A 17,591-nucleotide genomic window follows, 5' to 3' on the forward strand; every position below is an offset into this window, starting at 1 on the left:
GAGCAATAACGACATAGTAATATGGTAAAAATAAACCGACTGCATTAAAATAATAATAAAAAAAATTAAGCTACAAAATATAAATATATACACTGATTGGAAAACAGATACCTGACTGAAGAGTAAAATATTTTTGTTATTATCCATAAGCCAAAATACTAAATTACAATAATAATAATAATAATAATAATTATGACAAGCTGGAATGATTTATGTTATTTAAAAAAGGCAAATACATATAAATTAAATTATAAAATATATTTAAATGTAATGTAAAAAGAAGTTATTTGAGCTGTAGTCTCCAGTGTTTTGAGTGTGCGTCAGTATTCCTGCTCCCCCTCCCTTCATTCATCCTCGCTGTCCGGTCAGGTGACGCGTCATCACGGCCGCATCGCATATTCGCATTCTTCTCAGAGCTGACACGGTTCACACACCGACATTTTACACCAGACGGATATTTACTCGATACAGATCCACGCTATTTGTTAGAAGCACGGAGAAGAGGAGCAGAATGGGGTCGAGAGAGGTTTTCATATTACTGATGGCCGCGATATCGACGATCGCTGTTGAGGTAAGAAATCGACAAAACATCAAAGACGATGAAGCGATTCAGTGTAACGTTAAGCATCATCGCAACGATACATAACCTACATAAGAATAGCTGCACTTCGATGAAATTAAAAACAGCCGCGATTATAGCTTTAAAACCTCCGTTTCCATCCAATAAATCGCGACGATATATCTATCTGGTATTTATGTCGTTTCTAAACCCGAATGAGGTTTAATATTTAACGATTGTGCTTTTGTTAAGAGTCATATAATGCTAACGTTACATAAGGAATTTAGTTTCCTCGTCTTATGTAACGTTAAAGATTTTTTTTTCCGGTTACATTAGTAAATTCTAGCAAACATCGGTGGAAATAATAGCTATAAAGTTGCATGCGCGTTCTGCAGATCGCCGTTAGCCTGTGAGTGAGCGGTGTTTTAAATCCGACATGGAGGATGAACAAATACTGTGTATCAGATCCGCTAATTAAAATGAATAATCAAAAGTGTCTGGCTGAGCTGATGTAACGTTAGTGAGTGCTGCGCTGTTTAAACATCCAATGCGCTGCACTCGAACATAATAATGTGGCAATCTCTGATTCACTGATTCACACATTTAACCTTAGTCGCCTTTATTTATATGAGATCCTAATAAGTTCCTGCTGGATGTTCTGGAACAGGAAAATTTGAGTTTAAGTTTCATCCTGCAAGATCTCAATCCAAATGATAATTCACTTTTACCCGAGATTTTCATCGAGTAAATCAGGCGTGTTGTTGTCACTCGGTGTGTGTGGAGAAAATGTATTTTTCTGACGTCGGAATGCGTTTGTTTCTTCTTCGGCCTTTATGAGGAAATGTTTCTTTAAACCGTGACTCGTTCAAATAAACCGTTGCGCTGATGTCTTCGTTCCGCTCCGTTCCCTTCAGAGGAACGCGTCTTCTGTGTGAATGCCCCCCAAGATGGCGGCGAGTCACCACAACGGGATGGAGACCGTCTGGAGCTACTTGTATTTCGAGGAACTCGCTAATTTTAAACACTAACGATATGTTTAAGTTTATTTTACTGTAAGACACATTGTCTCTGGGTTCGTCTAAGCCCTGTAATTTTCCACCCCGTAGTCTCCATTGTATTCTCACAGCTCCCAGACTTTTAAAGAATAAGGTAGCCTACTGTGTTTTTTTTTATAGATATGTACCATGGTGTGTTTTTGGTTAGCATTGGTGTACCATGCCAATAAATTATGATATATGAATATCATAGCCATTGGTATCAAAATACCATGGTCTAATGTTTTTTTATTATTTTTTTGAGCCATTATGTGATGTTTCTGTTTATTGTGTTGCAGAGTGAAGATATTGATTGGCTATTTATTAACAGTGTTTAACTGCTTTCACATTTGGTGGATTGTGGTTTTGTTGGTCTGTAGAAAAGGAAAAGGTTTGTCAGATGTCTCACACTCATGGATGAACGTTAAAGCAAGAGAGAGACTCAAGGCTGTTTCAGCTGAACTCAGGACATATCCCGTATACTACAGTATTGGAATATTATAATACGTGTCAGTGTTTATATATTTTTCTAAAATGGCTAATAGCCTTTTTTTCAACCAGATGAACCATCACTTAAATTCAATAGTCAATAATGCCAGTGTTTATTTACAAGAAGAAAAATACAGTAAAATTCTTGTTGCAACACGCATGCTTAGTTTTCCCATCCACTTTTTTCACTAAATGAATTTAAAGATTATTTTAACATTTCTTTTACATATGCACCAGTATGACATCTGCAATATTAATTGAACACGTTTTTTACAAATTGGAAACTTCTCAATTATTATTATTATCATTTTTTGAGTGATGTTTAGGGTTGTACACAGTCTTTGCAAACTTAACGGATAAATAAAAAGCGTTTGATTCAGCACACCCATCACAAGCATATTGTGAATATTTGATATGGCCTTATGTAATATAACCTGATTGAACGACAGAGTTTTCATCTGTACCTTGTATAAACGTCATATTTCTTGTTCTCTACTGTTTGTTTTCCAATTAGCCGTGGCTCACAATGTTGTCCTCCACTTTTATTCACAATTGCAAAGGTCACATGGTGCACACTGGTATGGCAGGCATTGAGAGGCAAGCTTTCAAACGAGCCGCAGGTTTGTGTTCTGAATGAGAGGCTTTGTTGGCTGTAACATGCGTGTCAGCAGGTGAGCGATGCACACGGCCAGCACAACAACAGCTTGTATAATCAGGATGAGTTTGTGCAAAACCTACCTGTAGGGCTGGCCCATAATCATCCAATATTCATGATAACATTTCAAGAATTGTACAAATTAAAGCCACAATATTTAAATGGTTTGAATGTGTTTTTTCATTTGGGTGTCGCAGGTGCCATTACACTAGTTTCAGAATCATTAACAATCTCGTGTCCAGTGAGTATGAGTGCTTTTTTTTTTTAGATTTCAGTGAATCATTTCACTGGTTCAATGAATCAGTTCAACACTCTAATTTAAATTGTTGAAACTTTTTGTTTGCATTATCAACCAGAAATGTTCACAAAAGTCTCAATGACATTGTTTTCCATGTAAGACAGTAATTGTTTATTGCTGCATATGATTAAAAATGAATAAATATTATTGATCGTCAACAATTAAAGGTCCAGTAGGAGGTCTTGGAAAATGCTAACTTTAGCCTGATAGCACTAAAAGCATACGTTCCACCCTCCCTGCAAATCGCCATCCAAAACCACGCATCCTGAATGCATGATCCTGGTCATTTCCACAGAGACAACATTACTACGATACATCATGTGTCATACACCGATGAGAAAACTTTATAGTACAGTTAGTAACAGTAATCTAATACCAAGGAAGGAAGGAAGGAGGGTCAGGTTGTTGATGTTTGCCTGCTATTCTCGCTCTGTCTGCACTGCGTAAGTGAATACTGTCTCCACGAATGATGCGCAGAGGTATGGTAATGCATATGTTGTCAGGCAGGTAGGAAAGCCTATCATAATGTTGGGACCGAACATTTTGATTGGATGAACATTTCTTGGTCCTAAGTCTTCCACAGAATATATAAATACATATAAATACATTCAGACCACTTAACTTAATGATTGCTATCGGGAAGTAAAGAGACTTTTCAACCAGCATAACAAAAAATGCTTCTCAAGACAATCACCTATTGCACCTTAATTTGTGTTATTACTCAGAAATGTTCACAAAAGTCTCAAGGTTATTATAAGCTCCTTCCACACAGTAATACCAGTAAATTGCTATAAAATTACAGGAGCGACTTTTTACTGGTACAAAAATGCACTGTTCACACAGACAATGATGTCGTCTCCTTTTACCGGTAAAACACCATTCACATATCAGTTTCAAAATACCGGTAAATTCTATGAACTCATTAAACAGAAATTACCTCTAAAAGGCTGCGCTTCATGGTGTTATGTTTGTAAACATGGAGGGGCATATTCGGTCAATGTTTTTGTTGATGCTGCTTTTGGCCAGAGACTTGAATTTGATGACTTAAATTCGAGCTACACCGCGCGGAGTAAATGCGTTCACTATGTAAAATGTGCTAATATTTAGTAAAACTGAAACTAAAGTTAAAACCATAAAAAAATATATTTTCTTTACTAGAAATAAAATATAAATATGTTCAGCAAGTTGCAAAAGCAACATTTCTTATTTTAATTATTTTTAAAAAATAAAAAATTTAAAGTCAAAATTTAAACTACTAAAGGTGACAAAAACAATAAAATGACTAAAACTTTAGCTAAAATGTAAATTAATATAAAAAATTCAGATGACAAAACTTAATAGTATCTCGTGATACTAAAATAACACTGATCTCCCAATTGCATTTTTCTTATTTTTAAAATTTTGTAGGAAAGTATATGTACATAAATATTGCCGTTTAATGATGCATATAAATAAAAAAGAATACATTTGAATTGTCATGAATGATTCATTTGCGTTATCTCTCAGTGATATCTTTTAATAAAAACACGGGTAAATATTATTTTTGGTGCTTATAAATCTATGGAATACAAAAAGAGTATAAATAAAAGTTTAGTAAAAAACTGCTTTTAATTAGATTGTATTGTATTTTCATGCATTAAATGCCTTTTTAAGAGCAAATATGTAAATAACATCATATATCTTGCAGTAATGGTTAAATGTATTAATTTGGCACATTTAGTTGTGATGCATAAAATGCAATAATAAAAAAAATAAATGAAAAACTGTTTTTCTTAGCAAATTAACGTACATTTTGCCTGGTGGGTGATGTATAAGAATACACCAGTGGGTATTTCATTTTCTTAAGTTCTGTTTTTGCCTTGTTTAATCAAGATTTATCCTTTTTAACAGGACTGTTTTGTTAAACCCATTTAGTTGTAATGCATCAAATGCAGTAATTGTAGCTTTAGGACTGCAGATGTCTTCTGGTCTCGTGGGTTTTTCCTCACGGCCACTTCTATATTTAGCGTTTCTCTGGAGAGCGAGTGAGCGAGAGACAGAGAGAGAGAGCCGGGGTGTGGCACACTGTCTCTGCTCTCCTTCCTCAGCATTTCCAGCCTTCCTCTCATTCTGCTGTGAGGTTTCATCATAAAATCCGTCTGGAGTTGTTTCATAAATGAGATGATGTGTTTTGATATTTTAGAGTAGAAAGACATTGTTTCGAAAAATTGCTTGTGATTTTCCACATCTTTACTTAGAAACATTTTTTTGTTCAGAAACGACTAGTAATTTTTACAGGTAATTACAAAGAAATGGGAAGTAGCACTGAATTAAACATGACATTTTGAAATTGAAGGATTGAAATGTTATTCAAAAACTGCTTGTGGGTTTTCTAAAGTCGATTTGGATAAAAAAAAGAAATCTTCTTAAATGAGGAAATGTAATGTAAATGTAGGCCTACTTTGAAATGATTTTCACACTGAAATTACTAGTAAATTTTGCAAATAATTACAAATGGCTTGTAACATAGAATTAATGTGAAAGTTTGAAGTAGTAAGGCTAGAATAGAAAAACATTTCTTGTGATTTTTCTAATTTTAAGCTTTAAGGCGTTTACTAAATCAGGGCTTGACAATAAGGACATTCGATGAATTTGTCACCGTTTATCATTTGCATGTTCTTTTAAGCCTTTAAGCAAGATGCTACAGATAACCCCATTCAGTACTGATGTGCTGTGTTCTGTTTGTACAGCACACACAGAGAGACGTGTCTTGAACAGACAGATACATAAGTGTGTCAAAATATCTGTCTTGGCAAGAAACTTTGTAGCTTTAACAATGATTAATCTAGATTTAATTTATACAGTGGTGTACACATACACCTGTCGACTGGCCATTTTTTGTTTTATTTCAACCGATCTCTGTTCGGGACTTGCACAAACTGCATGCATTTTTTTCAAAATGTAATTTCTTGTGTGGAAATATTAGGAATTATGTAAACGACCGTTATCAGAGGCCAGAGATGCAAAGAGGAGAAAATACTGTAGCAGGCAGAGCAAGCTCTCACTGTAGCAACAGAAAAACTAAAACAGGATTTTCTTCACTAATCCTTCAAAATGGATTCCGTTCAAATGTTTTAGTCACTTTGGAGAAATGTAAATAAAAAGTCGAATTGATTTAATCACACAATTTTTGCATTAAATAATAATTCATTTGTAACTGAACAAGGCGAGAATGCAATCTTTCTTCACTATTGTGGCATATGGGTGGTTCTTTCTGCTTCCTCCTCCTGTTTACTCCCAAAGCGGACGTCCAGTTTTTGTGCAGACACAAGTGTGTGTGTGTGTGTATGTGTGTGTGTGTATGTGTGTGTGTGTGTGTGTACTCTCTCACAGATTCATCTGGATAGCGTTTGTAAGTAATTCGTCTGTTTGGCGGTGACCTACATTTGCAGTGAGGGCAGGAGCGATTGAAGGATTATTGTATTGTCTCTCTCTCTCGGATGTGAACGCACGTACTGCTTATTGTGATTGTTTTACTGTGCTATAAAAACAACAGTGATCATTTTATGTGGTGAATTTGGGAAGAAGAGCACTGATTCGATCATGAAAGCATGTTTTTGAAGGAGTGAAAGCTCAAGCTTGTTTGTTCATGTGAATATGGAGTCAGCTGTCACTCCATCATCCATCAGTCTCAGATCCCTGGATGAGTGACATATCATAGAAAGTATCAGGACTGACTTATGTAATCATATTTTTATGATTTTTGTCGATTTGGATTATGCTAATATTGGATAGCAGGGTTCTTAAATGATAGAGAGTTATTAATCATTTTCACTGGACATTATCATATTTTGATGCCTGATTTGACTTAGAAATATAAAATCTAGTCTGTTTATATCACATGAAATTTAAAGTGTATGCAATTTCAGATTAATATTATTCATTTTTAATGTGTGAAAACAGAAAATATCTATACAATATATTATTGTATAATTGTTCAGTTGTTCTTCATTTTGTCATGATGTAGTATTGTTGATTAAAATTTCATTTCGACAAAAGCAGTTTTTTAGATGTTACCATACACATTACACATTTTTATGTTTAAAATAAAATACAACGTAAGCTCTTCTGCTGAGCATTATTGTGTTTTTTAATGCCCGGTTTCATGCAGGCATATAATATATATTGATATCACAAAAATGTAAGTTCATACAATTTCAGATTGATTCAGTTTTATTTGAATTATATAATACTGAATTGATAATGTCTATAACAATAATATTGTAAATTAATGCGCAGTTGTTCTTTATTTTGTCGTAATAGAGTACAGTTGGTTTAGTCATGGTAAATAATATATTTAATGTCTCTTTTAGCTACCAAATCCACATTTTTATGTTACCTGATAAACCTGTTTTGGTTTGTTTGTTTTAAAACAAAATAAAATGATATAAAAAAAAAATTTAACTATAAAAAGTACCACATTATTTACTTTTTCTATTTAACGTTATAATGATTTGATGGCTAATTTCACTTCACAAATGTATCATTTTATGAATTCTATATGTTTCTGAGTAAATACTGGGTATTAGTTAAATGTAACTGAAGTCTCAGTTGTATCAGTATTACATATGAGCGTATGTTTCATATGCAGTGGTTATTATAATGTTGTGATGTCTGTCATCTGTGGATCTGATATGGAGAGACTCAGAAAATCCCCTCATTGAAAGACTTTCTCCCAGAGGACACTGGGGTTAATGGGCGTGAGGCTGACCGTCGCCATGGCAGCAGAGCTAGGAGGGGGGTCCTGCCGTGGCAACAGTCTCCGTGGGAACAGACGTCTTTATCACACTGTGTGTGTGTGTGTGTGTGTGTGTGTGTGTGTGAGTGCATTGACCGATCTGTAATCAATGTAACACACACACACACCCTGAAAAAATCTGGCATCGACCAGGAGCAGATATCATTATACACACACTCGAAATCAGTGTCGCATCGCGATGAGTCCGTGATATCCATATCCTTGTCCTCATTCATCTCTCTCTTTCTCTCTCTGGGGTGTTATTCTGGCCTGTCTGTCTGTTCGTGGGCTCACGGGGGTCCTGAGCTGCTCTGATAAAACCTTCCCAATTAAACTCATGCTGATCACAGCGCTGTATTCGCATGTCAATGTGATAAGAGCTCAGCAGATGGTTGGACGTTTATCGAACCATCACGCACCGGTCATAGGAGACCGAACTAGCCTGATTGACCAATCACACGGCTCCCCTGAGGGTCTGTGTGATGTCATAGAGGCTGCTATGTTATTTAAGTGTTAAGTTTGTTCATTTATGCACTAGTTTAGAGTCTGAATGAGCACTTTTATTATATTTCAGATGCAAGTGGTTCATAATGTGAATCTGTTTACACTGATGCACACTGATTCATTCATTTGATGTGGATGAAATGAATCATCTGATCTTTGTGTCCATCAAGACCCAAATAAAAGAAAATAATCAAATTATGTGTGTATATATTGTCACACATATTTCAGTTCTTTTCAGTACAGTATGTGTTTGAGTGTAGAAGCGAAATGTTCTGGTTTAGTTCTTTATACTAGTATTCCAGTGGCTGATTGCAGTAGTTAATGTTCGAACTCACAATTCAACACCGTTACTGTTACATATTCAAGTTGTTTGAGCGGATGTTTGCTCAATGGTTGATTTTTAACAAGCTTCACTAAAGAAAACTGTTTTCTTCAGATGTTGCTCTTTCATGGCTTGGGATGCATGTGTACATCTTATCAATTATTATCAGCTATGTTAACTGTAAGTGCTCACATTGTCTTATTTGTTTCTCCTACAGTTCCTGTGCAGAAACCAAAACAGAGACAAACCAGAGATATAGTTAACTGAAACTAAAAACGAAATAACTCCAACTATGATAGCATTGATGCTAGTACAACACTGACTCATGAATGACTAGACGTCAATGCTTTTAAATGTGAAGCAGCTCAGATCTTTAGTATCTTGGCAAACCTAAACACCGTTTGAGACAATGTTGAGATCTGACCAGCAGCTTTATGGGAATTTATCCCTTATCCCCGGCTGACCCTGTGATCCCACACATGTCCGCGTGTTGGGACGGTATGTGCTGCTGACGTGTGAAGAAACGCCTGCATTCAGAAGGATTTCAATGTCTGTGTGTTTGTACCTACTTGACCATATTTTGGAGACAAATCTGTACCCAGAAGTGAGTAAAGCCTGACTAGACCTACTACTGGGGATGTCCTTGTCGATAAAACACTATAAAAATAAATCGAAAAAAACATTTTCTGTTAGGGTTAGTGTGTGAGTTAGGGTATTATTTATAACTAGTTGTGTATAAAGACAATAAAGTATATTGTCCCCATTTAGATTCCCATGTTGGAAAATTATGCAAATTTGCACACTTATAATGGATTAATTAGCATATTTTAAAATGTTTGCTTTTGTGCATTAAAGTCTATTAGGTTAAAGTAAAGGGTGTTTTGTCTAGTTCGGCTGTAGTGTCGTGTAGTGCAGTATCAGTCGGTTCTCTGTTCATAACATCACAGTCTGATCACAAACAGGACATTGTTTTCTTGCCAACACGTTGCTAATAAGATTAGCGAACACAGAACGTAAGCAGGTCTTCCACTTTCCGTCTGTCTGTCTGTCTGTCGCTCTCCCTCCTGCGCGCGTCTTTGTCCTTCCTCAACACAATGCGCTCATTCAGCGGAGTTTCTCAGCTTTACGGAAACTGTCTAACAATAGGAGCTCGAAATAGACTCAAAACTCCCTCAGACGGCCGTCACAAATTAAACAGCGTTTGTGTGTCTTAAAAAAGCTCTCAAACAAGAGCCGTTATTAAGATCGGTGGCTGGAGATGGACGGAGAACCCAGTATTTCTGTCCCTTACCCTTAAACAAAGACACATTTACTTTACAAGCAAAATCACCTTAAAATATTAAGGGAAAAAATAGCAAAATAAAGTGGGTTTATGCTTAAAACAAGAAAAAGTATGTGTCAATTGGGTCATTTTGTTTTTCTTTTTAACTTAGTTTGTTTTTCTGACCCCATTTTAATAGTTTTTTCTTGTTTTAAGCATGAAATCATCTAATTTTGAAGATTTATTCATTTAGAAAGCAACGTTTTACCTGTTTAGTCATGCGTAACTGTTTAGGTCTTTTGTGTGTCGTATTTCATCACACAGAGTCAAAGCAAACACTTTTTCTGACACACAAGATTCACCCATCCTTATTTTTAGTACTGTCCAGGCGTGTGTCATTCAGGCAAATCTGTGTTCTAGTTGATCTCTCCTAATATAATCAGCGTCAGCGAGAAGGATTTCCCCAAGTAATTGGTTACTGACCCAGGAAGTGTTCATTTACTCAGTCATGAAGCAACGTTTACTTAGTGAAGTCCGGAGAGCTAATAAAGGTTGAACACGGAGAGCTATAAATGCTGATAGTGGGTAGTTTAGTTAAGGTCATCAAGGTTGAATTTGTGTAGTCTCGTGTTCTGGCATTATCAGGGCATTCCTGGTGTTTTGGCTTCCTCCTAATCCACTGTCTGAACTAAACTCGTCCTTCACCTCTGATGGGAACAGACTTTCCATTTCTCAGTCCTTTCCTGTGAGGACTATTATGGACCTCTTTCACATTTCTGGGTTTGTCAGCAGCGGAAGTCGTCACAGTTGGGTTAACTTGAAGAGGGGTGAATGGGAGAGTACCGCAAATATATTTTTTGCATTCCCATTTGCTCAAATTGCAATATAATTGTTTCAATTATAATTGCTCAAATTGGTAATATAATACAAAGAATTGTGTTATAAATATTCATACATTAAAAAAAAAAAAAAAAATATATATATATATATATATATATATATATATATATATATATATATATATATATATACACATATATATATATATATATTTAAGTATATTAAAAACTTTCAAGGATTTATGATGTTGAATACCGTTAAATGCATCAACTCATTTTTGTGAAAAGGGTCCATTATTATTATTATTATTATTATTATTATATGAAGAACAAAAAACATATATATGTAAAATTATGATATATATATAATTAGAATAATTGTACTCATTATTATTATTATTCACAATTATGAAAAGTATGTTTATTTATTTATTTGTTCAGGATATCTGGTTCTTCAGTCAAATTGACAGTTAGTTTTCTCCTTGACAAATTCAGTTTCAGCTCAATTTTTGTCGCACCAATAATCTGAATATGATGTGTATATGCATACATGCATTGAAATATTCTTGTATATTGTCTTCTGACAGTGTTACACAATAATTTAATAATGACATTAATGTACGTCAGGACTCGTGTTTGGTGATGTCTGTGGTTTTCTTGTGTCGCAGGTGCCGTCAGACTCTGGTACGGGACTGCTGGCTGAGCCACAGGTCGCCATGTTCTGCGGGAAACTCAACATGCACATCAACATTCAGACCGGAAAATGGGAACCCGATCCATCCGGAACCAAGAGCTGCACTGGGACAAAAGAGGGAATCCTGCAGTACTGCCAGGAGGTGAAAACGACGCTCCTGGCATTTATTTATGACTGCAATGCAAGGCCAAAGATAACGTGTTAAAGATAATAAATGAGCCTCTCAATCATCAGAGTCATGTTAACCCAGAAACATATCTGAGTTTATGAACTAAAGTACTTTGCTCGAAACGTCTTTGCTCTCTAATGATATAATCATTCATATGTTGTCACAATGTATTGTTATTGAGAAAATAAAGATTAGATCATTTATTCAGACATTAAAAAATCAATAATAGCTCTAGACAATATTAAGATGATACACACACACACACATATATATATATATATAAATAATATATAGTCAGAAGAAAGAAAAAATATAACTTTTTCAAATAAAAAAAGAAAGCCTTTGTTACATATGTATTTGTTCAACTGAGTATCATAAATCAGGCTTTTAGGGCTCAAATATAGTCTGATATAGTGAGAACATGGAGGGAAAATGTGAATGAAATTCTGATGTGAATGTAAATCAGTGAGGTCTTTATAACAGTATAGCAGATACTTACATACAATGACATAAATATCAGTCTTCATTCTATAAGTGACCCTGGACCACAAAACCAGTCTGAAGTCGCTGGGGTATATTTGAAGCAATAGCCAAAAAAACATTGTTTCGGTCAAATTTATAGATTTTTATTTTATGCCAAAAAATCATTAGGATATGAAGTAAAGATCATGTTCCATGAAGATATTTTGTAGATTTCCTACCATAAATATGTCAAAACTTTGTTTAGATTTTTTTTTTAATTAGTAATGTGCATTGCTAAGAATTCATTTGGACAACTTTAAAAGCAATTTTCACAATATTTAGATTCTTTTGCACCCTCATATTCCAGATTTTCAAATAGTTGTATCTCGGCCAATTATTGTCCGATCCTAATAAACCATACATCAATCAAGCTTATTTATTCACCTTTCAGATGATGTATAAATCTCAATTTCTAAAAAAAAATTACACTAGAGACTGGTTTTGTGGTCCAGGGTCACAGATCTCCAATAATATGTCTTAATAAGATGATATTTAAATGTTTAGTTTGATGATCAAAACATATAATGCAATGAAAAATACAATGATGTTTGAGAGATGAACAAATAAACATTCCACAAAAGCCTGATGATCATATTTGATACTCACTGGATAATTAAATTAAGCTAAGCTGCTTCAGTCCAGTAATTGTTCATCTTGAAATATAACTAACAATATCAAAGATGTTCTTACGTTTACTTTATATAAATCAGTAAAGATTTCACAGTAAAAAACACATGAAGCCTGAGGTAGTTGTATATGCAATCTTTTACCTGCTAAAAACGTAAACTATCAGTCAGACAACAGAAGGCATGCAGAAGATTGTGGTCAATAGGTTCAGGTTTGGATCATTTAGAGGTCAAATATGATGCAGCAGGCTGTACAGTGTTGTAAGTGAGTGTGTCTGTGATGTTCAGGTGTATCCAGAGCTTCAGATCACAAACGTTGTGGAGGCCAATCAGCCCGTCAGTATCTGGGACTGGTGTAAGAAGGGCCGTAAGCAGTGCCGCAGTCACATGCACATCGTGGTGCCGTACCGCTGCCTGGGTGCGTGAGTTTCATCATACGCCCCGCGTCGTTCTCAGCATGTGCTCAACATGTGCGTTTGTCTTTCTCTATCAGTCGGTGAGTTTGTGAGCGACGCTCTGCTGGTTCCTGATAAGTGTAAATTCCTGCACCAGGAGCGCATGGACATGTGCGAGAGCCACCTGCACTGGCACACAGTCGCCAAAGAGGTCAGGAACCACACTGCACACACACTTGTGTTCAGTTCGTCAGTACCATGTGCATTAGAAAAGCGCAAACCACACATGCTCTCTGTAACAAACTGATTTTGAAAGTAGTTTCTTCTGCTTACCCAGGCTGAATTTATTTGATAAAATAAAATAAGTTGTTATTTCAGCCAGTTAACCATTCAACCTTTCTTATTTTCATTTGATAAAACTTGATGTACCAAAATAACTTAAACTGAAATTAACATTTCTAAAAACTGTATAGAAATATTTGATGATAACAAATATTAATGGTATTAAAAAAATAAAAATAAAATAAAAGACAAAAACACAACAAAATTACAAAAAAAATTACAATAAAAAAGCAGAAAATATCAAAATAAAATCTAATAAAAAATATTAATAAAACTATAATGGTATCTTATTGATACTATAATAACACTGATGTGTTTTCAGGAAGTCTGTAGTTATTCCATCCTATATTTACATACTTGTTAGTATGAGAATGTGTTTATCATTGTAGTACAACAGATCAATACATTATCAATTCTGTACAAACTCACAATCTGAACATATTAATGTGTATCATTTCAGTGTGACTGTGATTCAGTTTTTGGGCTTGTGTTTGATACTGATGCTTCTCCTGTCAGTAAATGATTCTGTCTAATCGCACATTCTTGTGTCTGCACAGTCTTGCGGCGACCGCAGCATGAATCTCCATGACTATGGGATGCTGTTGCCATGCGGTATTGACCGTTTCCGTGGCGTCGAGTTTGTTTGCTGCCCTGCAGAAGCGGAGAAAGAGTCAGATAGCGCAGCCGTGGAGGAGGATGATTCAGACGTGTGGTGGGGAGGAGCAGAGACCGACTACAACGAGAACAGGTGTGTGTGTGTGTGTGTGTGTGTGTGCGCACTTAACACACAAAGAAATCATGAGCCTTAGACTTTGACCCCTCGATGATTCTACTGGCTGAAAGAACATCTTGGAGGGTTTTTTAGTCTGTGCCTGATTAGAAATCCTAAAATATAACAATTAGGGCTGTGTGATATGGACAAAAAAAAAAAACCATCACGATTTTATTTATTGTTTTATCAATTTTGCGATTTCGATTTTTATCACGATTTTGAGCCACACAGACATGCTTTACAGTCATAAATGCATTCAGTATAAATTTGAAATCTATTTCCAAAAGAAAACCAATGAGAGTTTTATCAAAAAGTTGTAACGTCTCTAGGAAAGACATAATTCAAAATAATCACTAAGTAAAGATTTCAAACGAAATATGTAGACATATGGCAAAAAAGAATAATAAATAAAATAAAATAAAACCCATGTCTATGAACATTATTTTTTTTCTTTTTTGCCATGCATCATGTATTAAAATAATGCACAATCATGAATCTCTCAGCTCGCACAGATTTCCTTTGCTCTGTTACAAAACCAGAGGCGCGTGCTCAGATACATGCTGCTCTCGCCCGGAGAAAGTGAGGAGACACTTAAAATGTGTCTCCTCTCGCTCAACCTGTGTCCTGTGCACTCACAACTCTCTCTGTGCTCATGCGCTAGATATTAAATCTATTCGCATCTTTCTATTTCTAACATTTTCTGTTCACATCTTTTACCGCGTGCAGTGTGAACGCTCTGATTCTTTAACATGGGCTTGGAAAAAAAAAATACATCACAGACAAAGGTTGTGAACCTGGCTTTACGTGGGCATATGCCCAGTCTGTTCTGTTCTCGCGCTCCTCTTAGGTGCGCTGCATTCTGATTGGTTCGGATAGCATACTGCGGGAGGTCGGGGCTGCGGAAAAACGTGCTATAAAGTGATTTAGAAATCACGCATGCTCAAATCGTGATTTTATTACGATTTCGATTAATCGCACAGCCCTAATAACAATCATATGTAAGTATATCATCTGTGTAGACCATAGATGAGCTAATATACATTTATATTATTATTATTATTATTAAATACTTTTAATATCCAGATAAACTAAACATTAAATGAAATATAATAATAGTCATATTCATGATCCATTTGTGTTTGATTTGGTTTTGATTGAAGTGAATGTCCACTTGATCGTAAGTGAAACACATTCTCGTACTAACTAACATGTATGTATATAGGATGGAATATTTACAGATTTCCTGATCTGATGCCTGATTTAATGGTGAAGTGTCTCTCTATAGCCCCTTTCACACTGCGATTCCGGCAAATACACGGGTAAAGTGTTTCAGCAATTGTTCCCGGGTCGCTAGATTTTGCATTTGGATCCCGTAACGACACGTGACATTAGGGCGTGACGTGTAATGTACGAGTTGAAAACGTTAGGCACGTTACACTTTCACTGAAGCTGGCGAACAATCTCGGCGTCAGCGCATAAATTGAGGAACTAACTGATCTCTGCTTCGTTACAGTTTGCACACATTTTTTCGTCGCAAACGTTGATCTTCCTTCAAAACAGCCGGTATAAGAGTCGCTCGATAACATGCGTCATCACTTCGACACGGCATTAGATCTGCCTTTTGTTCACACAGCGCTCGTCCCGGGTCGAGCCCCACAATGTTACTAGGTCCCCGACCCGGGCTCAATGCCGGAATCAATCCCGGGACGTGTTTGCTTTCACACAGAAGGTGACCCGGTAATCTTCCGGCAATATGCCGGGTCCGACTTGCAGTGTGAAAGGGACTTATGACAGATGGTTGAAGTATTTTGATGAAGGATTATGAAGATGCTTCCTGTAATTGCGATTTTAAGACAGTTTTTTCCTCCAGCATGACGCGAGACGCAGGATCCGAACCCACTGTGGTGGAGAACGATGAGGATCCAGACGACGAGGAAGAGGAGGAGGTTCTGGACGACGACCAGGACGGAGACGGAGACGAGGATGAGAAAGAGGTCGAGGACGACGAGATTGTGGACGAGCGCCATGACAGCAGCCAGAGCACCAGCGTTGCCATGACGACCACCACCACCACTGAGTCAGTAGAGGAGGTGGTGAGAGGTGAGTGACGTCCAATCACCTTCAGTGTTCACTCATCAGATCCTGACAGATGCCAGTCTTCATGCGTGCGTGCGTGTGTGTGTCCCATCAGAGGTGTGTTTTGCGAGTGCAGAGACGGGCCCCTGTAGGGCCATGTTGCCCCGCTGGTATTATGTGCGTGAGGAGGGCCGCTGTGCTCCCTTCATCTACGGAGGCTGCGGAGGAAACCGCAATAACTTTGAGTCGGAGGAGTACTGTCTGTCTGTCTGCAGCAGCGTGTGTAAGTGACCGGGTGTGCCACTAACACTGATGAACATGCAATTTCTCGTCCTCATGACTTTCAAAAAGTGGAACACCGAAGAAGACGTTTAGAGGAACGTTCACACTGCTCTAACCAAAGCATGAAAGCATCATGTAGGACGTTAATACTTCTACTGCTTTAAGAAACTTATTTAATTCCTTATTAAAGGTTTTAGACCTAATAAATCCAAATTTTGTCTTAAGTTTCTTTTTTTTTTACTTAACTTGGCTCTCATTAACATAGCCATGGAAGCTGGCATGGCATTAAAAAAAGGAAAACAAAAGAAGACCAGATTAAAGTATCATATCAATTGTCCGTCTGACTTGTACACAATATTTCTGATATCCTGAAGTCACGTTATGATTGGAGAAGTGCACTTAATCGCAGTGAACGTGCACTTGTTTACTTCAAATCTTCAAAGTATATTCTTAAGAATTGTATTTGCAAGTAATAATGTAAATGAATTGAAAGACTTGAGTGTACCTAAAGACAGACACTTTTTATGACGGTTTCTTTTAAAAAGTGTGTGAAATTATTTTCTTCACAGAATAAAAAAAAAAAATGTATCAACAATTATTTCACAATTCTGACTTTTTTTTCTCACTATAAGTTTAAATCTCACCAATTCGATTTCAGGATTGCATGAAAACAACTGTTATTTGTTTTTTTGTAGTGTTATCTGATATAACATTTAAAATGAATATACTGTATTTTAAATACTTATTAGTGTGTAAATGCAAATTATTGAAATGCATGAGTAGTAATGACAAATATATTTTAGTTTACCATAAATGGTTGTCAGTACATTCAGCAGTACACTTATATGAAGATGTACTTCAGTCCTACTTGCAGTATGTACAAGTAAAAAGCACTCGTATATCAATTTGAACTGATACATTTTAATTTAACTGCAATTTAACTTTATTATTATTAAGCAGTTGAAAACATTACGT

The 17,591-nt window shown here is 36.1% G+C and overlaps 1 protein-coding gene across 2 annotated transcripts in view; it reads left to right on the forward strand.

Annotated features, from left to right (window-relative positions):
- The first annotated feature begins 350 nt into the window (after window positions 1–350).
- The window catches only part of appa (amyloid beta (A4) precursor protein a), a 31,870-nt gene continuing 14,629 nt past the window's right edge, over window positions 351–17,591 (forward strand). Inside the window, exons 1-7 of one of the 2 annotated variants that reach the window (XM_026253646.1) lie at window positions 351–571; window positions 11,407–11,574; window positions 13,038–13,167; window positions 13,243–13,355; window positions 14,044–14,234; window positions 16,129–16,358; window positions 16,450–16,617. In XM_026253646.1, coding sequence (XP_026109431.1) covers window positions 512–571; window positions 11,407–11,574; window positions 13,038–13,167; window positions 13,243–13,355; window positions 14,044–14,234; window positions 16,129–16,358; window positions 16,450–16,617 — 1,060 coding nt within the window. In that variant the 5' untranslated portion in view covers window positions 351–511. The remainder of the gene's footprint in view (window positions 572–11,406; window positions 11,575–13,037; window positions 13,168–13,242; window positions 13,356–14,043; window positions 14,235–16,128; window positions 16,359–16,449; window positions 16,618–17,591) is intronic. The other variant, XM_026253704.1, reaches the window with a different exon arrangement.

Source organism: Carassius auratus, chromosome 1 (assembly GCF_003368295.1).
Source record: "Carassius auratus strain Wakin chromosome 1, ASM336829v1, whole genome shotgun sequence".
NCBI classification, from domain to species: domain Eukaryota; kingdom Metazoa; phylum Chordata; class Actinopteri; order Cypriniformes; family Cyprinidae; genus Carassius; species Carassius auratus.